This window comes from Ailuropoda melanoleuca, unplaced genomic scaffold (genome assembly GCF_002007445.2).
Source record: "Ailuropoda melanoleuca isolate Jingjing unplaced genomic scaffold, ASM200744v2 unplaced-scaffold6666, whole genome shotgun sequence".
NCBI lineage: Eukaryota > Metazoa > Chordata > Mammalia > Carnivora > Ursidae > Ailuropoda > Ailuropoda melanoleuca.
The window spans coordinates 27,116-36,605 of NW_023241236.1; the positions used below are offsets into that span (position 1 = coordinate 27,116).

The 9,490-nt window shown below is 40.2% G+C and overlaps 1 protein-coding gene and 1 pseudogene across 1 annotated transcript; both read right to left on the reverse strand.

The window, feature by feature from the left end:
- Nucleotides 1-2,654: 2,654 nt before the first annotated feature.
- On the reverse strand, nt 2,655-5,049 carry LOC117800235 (annotated as a pseudogene).
- Nucleotides 5,050-6,835: 1,786 nt separating this feature from the next.
- On the reverse strand, nt 6,836-7,706 carry LOC100472073 (olfactory receptor 11H6-like). The gene is given in 2 exon segments (XM_011218341.2): nt 6,836-7,639; nt 7,641-7,706. Coding segments are annotated over 2 exon segments (870 nt in total).
- Nucleotides 7,707-9,490: the final 1,784 nt, after the last annotated feature.

The window sequence follows — 9,490 nt, forward strand, 5'->3', positions numbered from 1 at the left end:
GTTTCTTGATTTTTCAGCCTGCCTTCTGGGGGATGGGCCTGCTGTGCTGATATTCAGGCAGCACTGTTTGGGTAGAGTCGCCCTGTCCCCTGTGAGGGGGGATGGGGATAGGCACACTGTGAGCTGGTATTTCCGGGCTTTTGTTCTCTGGCTCTTTCCCTGGTGGTTTTCTGTGACTCTTCTGACAGAGCAGCAGTGGCCAAATCCTAGCCTCTGTCTCAGAACAGAGGGATTGCAGTCCTTTCTCCACTGAGCTCTCTTGACCTCTTTAACTCTGTTTCTGTTGGTGCTGCTAAAAACACTGCAGCATCCCAGGATGTGTGCCCCATAGCCTGTGTCCCAGCCCTCACTTCCAGGACCAGCATGTCTCTGCCCTTTGTGCTTCTAACACCACCAGCTGCCCCCGATTCCCAAGCACACTCCTGAGCTCCCTGTTTCAGTGTTGTTCACATGTGCTCAGGAGTGCCAGTTTTCAGACTGGTCACGTGTGCACTCCCAAGCTCCCGGTTTCAGTCTAGTTTGAGTGAGCACTCCGGGGCTCTGGTTTTCAGTCTGGTTGCAAGCATGTTCCTAGGGTCACAGTCAGTCTGCTTCCTTGGGGGTGGCAGTCTGGGAGTCTGGCCATCTTCCCAGTGCAGGTGGCTACTGCTTCCTGGTGCTGGAGTACAGCGGCTCCCTCCCCTTCTGTTTATCTTCCGATATCTGTGTGCAGATTCATGGCTCCCCACTTCATACCTCAATATTCAGTGCTGGAGATGTTAGTTTGTAGAGATCCAGATGTATCTCCCTGCATCTCAGGCTGATCTCGTTGGTGTTCAGGATGTTTGGGTAGATATCCAGCTTGACTCAGGGGACCAGCTGAAAAAGGGGTCTCCTACTCCTCTGCCATCTTTTTACCAATCTTCCTGATGTATTTTAGATGCATTATGAAGGACCCATAGCACAACTTGGGGATGTTTGGAAGGCTTTCTAGTCGAAGTTATTTCTGAATCACACCTTAACAAAAGAATAGGTGTTAAGTTGCAGTAGTAGGATATGTGTGAGCTATTTTATACAAAATAATTTCTGTGCCTTTTTTAGCTAATGAGTTCAGTTGAATCACTAAAATATTAGTGCTGAATTAAGGCAAAACTGTGGTGGATAGTTTAGTAGCTTCCCAAGTAGATGTCTAATTCCTGTCCCACCTTTTTTCAGTCCTTCTACTTACCTTGAAGCATAATGCTCTCTAGTTGCACAAGAAGAATTTCAAAGAGATGTCTTTTGGTCTTCAGGTGAGGGTTTTCTTCCTTTCTTAGGCTATAGCATTTTAAAAACCTTTGTACTCTATTTAATTGCTTGTTTTAGACTTGGTAGGGTCTAAACACAAAGGAACTTTATTTTTTCTCACCACTTTTACTTTGGACACATTCTGATGTTCTATTCATCTCCATCTGTGGATAATATCTTGGGCCAATGTGATAGCTTTTCTGATTATTTTTAGTATTAATTTAGGGTCTCTTTATCCAGATATTGGAAGTTCTAGTATAATCTAAAACCAAAATTTTTATTTTTTATCCAAATTAAGATTTATCCTCCAGACTGGGTCTGACTCAGGCTTGATGTGCTTCTTATCCTCTGCCTTTTTACTCCTCTTTGCTACATGACTATACTGCCTCTGGTTACTCTAGATTTCAGGTGGAGAAAAGTAAAGGTAAAAGGCTTTTCCTTGACTGGTATTGTTGCCCTATTGTTTGAGAGAAGTTTGTATGTTGATTTTGGTGGTGGTGTGGGGAGCTCCCTAAACTGAAGTTCTCTGATGTATGGTAATGCTTCATTGTTGGCTGCTTATGACTTCTTTGATTCCTGGATTCTGGTGACCTGCGCTATATAGACTCACTTTTGGGGTTGCTTTATTCTCCAAGTAGTGCTTTTGGGTGAAATCCCTTTCAAGATGGTCTAAGTTGGTTAATTTCCATGAGCCCAAACTAGGCTAAAGGTGAATATTCTGTATTTGCTCTATTAGTGGTGGGAATTCAATTTGCTCCTGTTATGGCCCATTTTCATTGTGGGAATTGCATACTAACAACTCATCAAATATATATTTCCTCATGGCTTACACCAAACTTCCAGTCTTTCTTTGTGCACTGTTGATGAGTGTAATGAGTAAGAATGGTGAAACTGAAGTTACAGTCTCTTAGTGTAGCCAACATTGATGTGTGGGGTTTCTGCCAAAATTTAATAAAAGGTGAAAGATTTATATGATCTGAAGAGAAACCAGAATATTCTGCCAAAAATACAGGACAAAAGGCATTTTATGTGTTATGTGTCTTTTTAACAAAGCGTCAGACAGCCATATAAACAATAACCAATTTGATTAACATCTCTTAATAAAGTTGTATGGACAGAAATTGCATACTGAAAAAGTCAAAACCTTCCTGGAAGTAAATATTAAAATTTTTAGGAGTTATTTTTTTCTCTGTAAGGGGTGGCAATCTCTTTCCATGGAAACACATTTATGAAACTTTATAAAAGCACATCAAAGTATGATCAAATACATGATGAATTTTGCTTTGCACCACAGGACCACCATAGTTATGAATAAAGCCAAATCTGGGTTAGAAGAGGATTACTGTTCCACTGTCAGAAAATGAATCATTGTTTTTCACAAAACCTATTCACAAAGGTTGGATGATTCTCATTCCACAAATGACCTGATGGAGGGCAAATTTCATGTCCTTGTTGCATAGGCTGTAGATGAGGGGGTTTAAGACTGGTGTCACTACAGAGTATATCAGGGTGATGATCTTGTGCATAGCAACTGAGTTGCCAGATGTGGCACTCACCTACCTCACCATTATGGTTCCACAGAACACAGACACTACAAGTAAATGGGATCCGCAGGTAGAGAAGGCCTTTTGCCACCCAGCTGAAGGAACCTGAAGCACAGCTCTGAGCACCAGGGCATAGGACCGAAGAATGTACCAAATGTTGGTAATGATGATAAGAGAGCTCACAGAATGGAACACATGTCTATGATGGGTGCAGGGGCACATGACAATGCCATCAATGGGTCCACATCACACAGAAAGTGATCAATGATGTTGGGACCACAAAAGGGTAGTTGAGAAATGAAGAAAATAGTAATTACATGTCCAAGGAAACCAGTGAGCCAACAAAGAGACACCAGAATGACGCAGAGATGCCCAGTCATAATAGAGGGATAGTACAGTAGACGACAGATGGCCAGGACTGATCATAGGCCATGACACAGAGGAAGAAGCACTCGGTTGTGCCCAGGGAAAAGAAGAAGTAGAATTCAGTGAAGCAACCGGAGAACGATATGGTCTTGGTTTTGGAAAGAAAATTGACCAGCATGTTGGGGACTGTGCAAGTCACATACCAGATTTCTAGAAAGGAGAAGTTGGCCAGGAGCACATACATAGGGGTATGGAGTCAATGGTCCCACCTCACTGCACAAATGATGGCTATATTCCAAGTTAGAGTCAAGATATCGATCAACAAAATCATTGAGGAAAGGATGATCTGCATTTTCCAGGGACCAGGAAAACCCAACAGGATGAAGTGTGTCACAGTAGATATCCTTGACTTATTCACGGTCTCCAGACTGTGGAGAGACGACAGACAGATTTAGCGACAAGCCACTTTGCTGCTGAAACATTTGACACTTCTTAGGACAGGCAGTTTGAGTGATCAGGCAAATGTATTACAAATCCTAAAACAAGTCTTGAGTAAATCCTGCTCTGTTCTGAGTGAGCCATTTGGCCCGGATTCTTTGTAACTGTACAATTCTAGGCTCTTTGAATTCTTTGTCAGTGGGCAAAATCAGTTAAATTTCACCTTCTTTTGATAGAAAGAAATACTTGAGTTAGAGGCAAAAATAGTTTGTCTTATATTTAATTTTTTGCAGTTAAAGTTCATATATAGAAGTTAGTGCTATAAATTCACTTCAAAATGTGAGTATAATTATGCTATCATTTAAAAATAGGTTTGTATCTAACACATTTTATAGATTTAAATGGTTTGAGCTTTGACGTTATTACAAATTCTCTCCCTGTCTGTCTCCCCCCAACTTTTTCTTGAGCTATTTCCATTAGGAGATTTATTTTCTATCACTTTTTCATGATACTGGAAGAAAATCAACAAAGATACCTGGATAATTAATTCTTACTACTATTTCCTATTTAAAGATTACTTAGAGACCTCTGTTCTCAACAAGACAAGAAAGCAGTGATGCAGAGAGCAGCCACTTCCCACCTGAAACAACAGCACAATAACTTGAATCAGATTGACAGACTTTGACTCAAAATCAAAATGCGCAAGACTTAGGTCTATTTATTTGAGCCATAGACTACTCTTTTAGAAAAAGACCTCACGGAACAAATATTAGCTGTAGGGAAAGCATGGTAAATGAATTTCACAAATAATTTTCAACATGATTATAAGAAGCAATTCCTAATATATTCACCATTAAATTATATGTGAATCTTATCATATACACTGATTTGATTTTACCTTTAAAATTATTTTAATGCCTCCTCTCCTGAGGGTGGAGAAGAGTAATGGAATGGACAGAGGGGAGAGCTGAGAGAGGAGACCAAAATGAAACAAAACAAACCCTATTTTCTCTTGGTTTCAGTCCCAGTGGATGGAACTAGTTCCATAATATTTTGTTCAAAATATCTGTGAAAATCATACCATCCTTGGTGTTCCAGTCACTTCCTGAGAAGGGTAAGATCTGTGGATGACTTTGGCACCATTTAGTACACTTATGTGGGGGAGTGTGAGTTCCAGGGTTATCTAAATACTCTGAAAATTTTGTCTTTTGAGTTGTGAGGAATCAATATTCCTTGATACTCAATCTCTTGAGCATATTGAATGAACAAATGTAGGTGAATAGGCCCACCTGTGGTGCATAAGAGCAGCAGGCATCAGAGATGACATTTCCTGTATATTGTTAAGCTTTCCCAGGCCCTGGGGAGAGTTCACAGGGAGGTCACAGTTTCTCTCCTTCACTTCTCTTAATGTGGAAGCCCTGTATGAGAGCTTCATGCAGGCTTATTTCACCTCCCTTGCACCAAAAGTTTCTTGTGGCCTGTTTCCAACAGAGCATGACAGAGGTATGTGCTGGTGTTAATTTATGTGTCAGTTATCCATTGTTGAGAATTCTGAGTTATGTCTTTGTATGATCCTAGAACTTTCCATTCCTTCCCTAGGGACCTTCTTCCTTCTTGCCTGGGGGTTTCATTAATATTTCTGATAAGTTGGCCCATAGCGATTAGTAGGTAATGTGCTACATTGACTCTCTGGGGACCCCATAATCTCTTTAAGTTTGTTTTCTCAAACAGGGTATGTGATTCTGTGCCATGGGATACACACAGCCCCTAATTAAATGTCTTCCTGAAGGGACAGTTTTACTCAGACAAGATAATTTTGTATTACACTAAATATGTATGGTGGAACAGAAAGTATAATTTCTGATTATTTTTAAGATAAAACTTTGACTTTAAAAGGAACATTGTCCCCAGATGCCCATGTTCTCTGACCACGGTGTGCCAAACACTCTTTGGTGGTGAAAAGGTTTGAGGAATGTTGTATGAGGGTATTTCATCACCTAGCACCAGCAAGTCTATCTTCCTGGCACATCTAATTTCATTTCCAGTACAGCCATAACTAAAAGGGTATACTTTCATTTTAAGTAGATTGGCCTCTCAGCTAATGGCTTTTCTGTTTCAACATGGGGTTTGGGCAGAAAGCTGGAATTTGTTCTTGGTATAATTTTCTCTTAATACTTTTCTGACTGAGCCTTTGCCCTATAACTTTCTGAAAGGCATAAAAATATGTTTAGGACATTGTTATTCCATACTGCAAGTGGCATTGTCACAGTTTATTTGGGGGAAGTGCTATGAGTAAAGATGTCCAAATGGAAGAACATATAGATAGATCTTTGTGAAATGCAGGCTTAGAAGACTGAATGGAGCAGTGTAGTGAATGAGAGCTTTGAACGGCAGGAGAGTGTGTACTTTACGAAATGCAAGTATGAAGCATACTCTGTTTTTGGTGTAAAAGACAGCTTTAAACAATGGCAATGTCTGTTACTGGGTGGGTTTAATTTTTGGTGCCCCTTTGGTCCATTGTCTTTAAGAATATTTTCTGAATTTAGACAATTGCACTCCTATTGACAGCCTCCAGGTACACGTGCATTTCATTCTTTCCACCAACTAAGATTAAACCAGGAAAGACACATCAAAAACAACATACATATAATAACAAAATGCAATTACTTAGCAAGGTAATGCATGTTTAAAATAATTTATTTAGCATTTTTCATTGATGAGTTGAACTTGAACTGCTAAGGAACTATGGGAAAAAAAGTATCTTTCTCTACTTAATTATGAGCCAGAACATGACTTACTGAAGCCATTCTCTATTTTTTTTATAAATAATGACACATTCTGCTTCTTTCCTTCTTTTTTTAAATTTTTTATTTAAATTCAATTGAGTTAACATAAAGTATATTATTTGTTTCAGTGGCAGAACTTAGTGATTCATCAGTTGCTTATACCAGCCAGTGCTCATTACATCAAATTCCTTCCTTGATGCTCATCACCCAGTTACCCCATCCCCCCACCCACTGCCCCTTCAGCAATCCTGTTTGTTTCCTCGAGTTAAGGGTCTCTTATGGTTTGCCTCCTTCTCTGATTTATCTTATTTTTCCTTCCCTTCCCCATGTTCATCTGTTTTTGTTTCTTAAATGCCGCATATGAGTGAAACCATAGAGTATTTGTCTTTCTCTGACTGACTTATTTTGCTGAGCATAATACCCTCTAAAAATGTCTCAGTTTGGGTTAGTTCTTAATCCTAGGGCTTTCTTTAGGGCATCTTTCATGTCTTTGTTTTGGAGACTATAGATAAGGGGATTTAAGAGTGGAGTCACTGCTGAGTATACCAAAGTGATGATCTTCTGCATTCCTGTTGGATTCCCTGATGTTGGGCTCACATACATCACCATAAGGGTTCCATAGAATAGAGACACCACCATTAAGTGGGACCCACATGTGGAGAAAGCTTTCGTTTGACCAGCACCAGAAGGAACACGAAGCACAGCTCTGAGTACCAGAGTGTAAGATCCCAGGATGGAAAGGAAGGGCCCAAAGATAATCAATGAGTTGAAGGTGTAGCGTATAAGCTCAGTGGAAGGAGCAGGGATGCAGACCAGTGCGAACAATGGGCCTGGGTCACACACAAGGTGGTCAATGATGTTGGGTCCACAGAAGGGAAGTTGGGAGATGAGGACAATGGGGACTGTATAGCAGAGAAATCCACTCACCCAGCAAACACAGACCAGGACCACACAGAGCTTCCCAGTCATGATGGAGGGGTAATGTGGGCAACAGATGGTGAGGTATCGCTCATAAGCCATGACCGATAAGAAGAAACATTCTGTTGTACCCAGTGAAAAAAAGAAATAGAATTGGAGGAAGCATCCAGTGAAGGAGATGGTCTTGGTCTCAGAGAGGATGTTGACCAGCATGTTTGGGACAGTAGAAGAAACGTACCAGATCTCTAGGAAGGCAAATTTTCCCAAGAAGATGTACATGGGTGTGTGAAGCCGCTTGTCCCATTTCACTACACAGACAATAATCCCCATTCCCCAGCAGGGTGACGAGATAAAACACCAGGATGAATGAGAAGAAAGTGTTGTGCATCTCCCCCTGACCAGGGAAACCCAGAAGGACACTCAGTCACAAAATGCTGTGTTGTTGTGTTCTGGGATTCCAAAGCTGTTAGAGAAACAGAAGTAACTAAGGAGTGAATAATAATGAACAATTATAGATTTTGTTAACAATTGACTCGTACAAAGTATTTTTATTTTACATTATATCATTTGATCTTCCAAATGACCCTTTGAGCTGTAGGGAGGTGTGCTTCTTCATCCTTCTCTTTTACAGGTAAGAAAACTGAAGTTCAGAGTAATTTAAGGGGTTTACTTAAATGTTCAAAGGCAGTAATTCCTAGATACACTGGCTTATTTGGAGGTTGGTTTGGAGCAAACTTCACTTCATTTCAACTATTCCTGTAACCTTGACTCTCAGTAATATCTCATCTTTCATATTAAAATCATTGCCTCTTGGATATTCTACATGTAAGTATATACTTTGGATACATTCTTTTACTTTGAAACAAAATTGAGAATAAATTTAAAACAATAAATTATCTTCTTAGAATTTCACATTCAAAAGGCCAATAAAAAGCAGAGAAGTAGAACTGTGTGGTGGGAGTCTTGAGCCCCCTTGCTTTTCTGCTCTGAGAAAGATGCTCTAGAAACATCAGGATTCTGCAAAATGATTGGAAAATCATTTATGTAGCCCCCTCTAAGTCACATTCTGCTAGGTGGCATCTGGATTTGTAGAACAGCTTAGCTCATTCCCTCTTGAGGAGCTCTGGTTCTTTCAAAGTACTTTATGTTGAGCAAAATCTGTCTCCTTTTTACTTATTTTTTTTTTAAAGATTTTATTTTTTACTTGACAGAGATAGAGACAGCCAGCGAGAGAGGGAACACAAGCAGGGGGAGTGGGAGAGGAACTAGCAGGCTCATAGCGGAGGAGCCTGATGTGGGGCTCGATCCCATAACACCGGGATCACGCCCTGAGCCGAAGGCAGAAGCTTAACCGCTGTGCCACCCAGGCGCCCCTCCTTTTTACTTCTATGCATTGATCCTGGGACTCTCTCTTGCTGAAGCTATACAAAATAAGTCTCATTCCTCTTCCATTATGGTGATGATGGGGGGGCTTAAATAACAGATGGAAGCTATTACGTCCAATATACATGACTTTTTTTGGATGTCACCATTTTTTCCTGGCTTGTTTCCCCCTAAGCTGCACTATTCTACATCGTGGCTAGGCTTTTGAGGTAACTTGAAGGTGGTATGCCAATTTTGTCTAGTATACGAAACCATGCGCCTTTTTTTTTCTTCTGGGAATTAAGCCTTAAACACCATAACTCACCATGAATCACCTTGCTTTTACCTAAATTAAATAATGAATTAGAAAGTTCACCTTAGGATACTCCAAGACCAGAAAGATCATCCTCATATTGGTTGAGTTAGGAATTGAGACATGAGTATAAATGTGGATGTTGCTTAAAACCTTTCTGAAGCTCTTGATCCAGGCTTGCTTGCTTAATTAATAATTAATTATTAATTAATTAATTTTGCAAAGGGTGGGGGCAGAAGGAGAGAGAGAATCCCTGAGATCATGAACTGAGACAAAATCAAGGGTCGGCTGCCTAACTGACTGAGCCACCCAGGTGCCCCATGTCCAGGCTGAATTCTTTGTCCTAGAGGTTCCTGGTTAAAATTCAAGACATTTGGCTGGGTAAAACCATCATCAGTATTTTAAATTTAGTAATATCATGACTATAGATATAGGATAATTGACCATATTATTTATTAATGTTGCTGTTAAGATATGAAATTGCATCTTTATGCCAT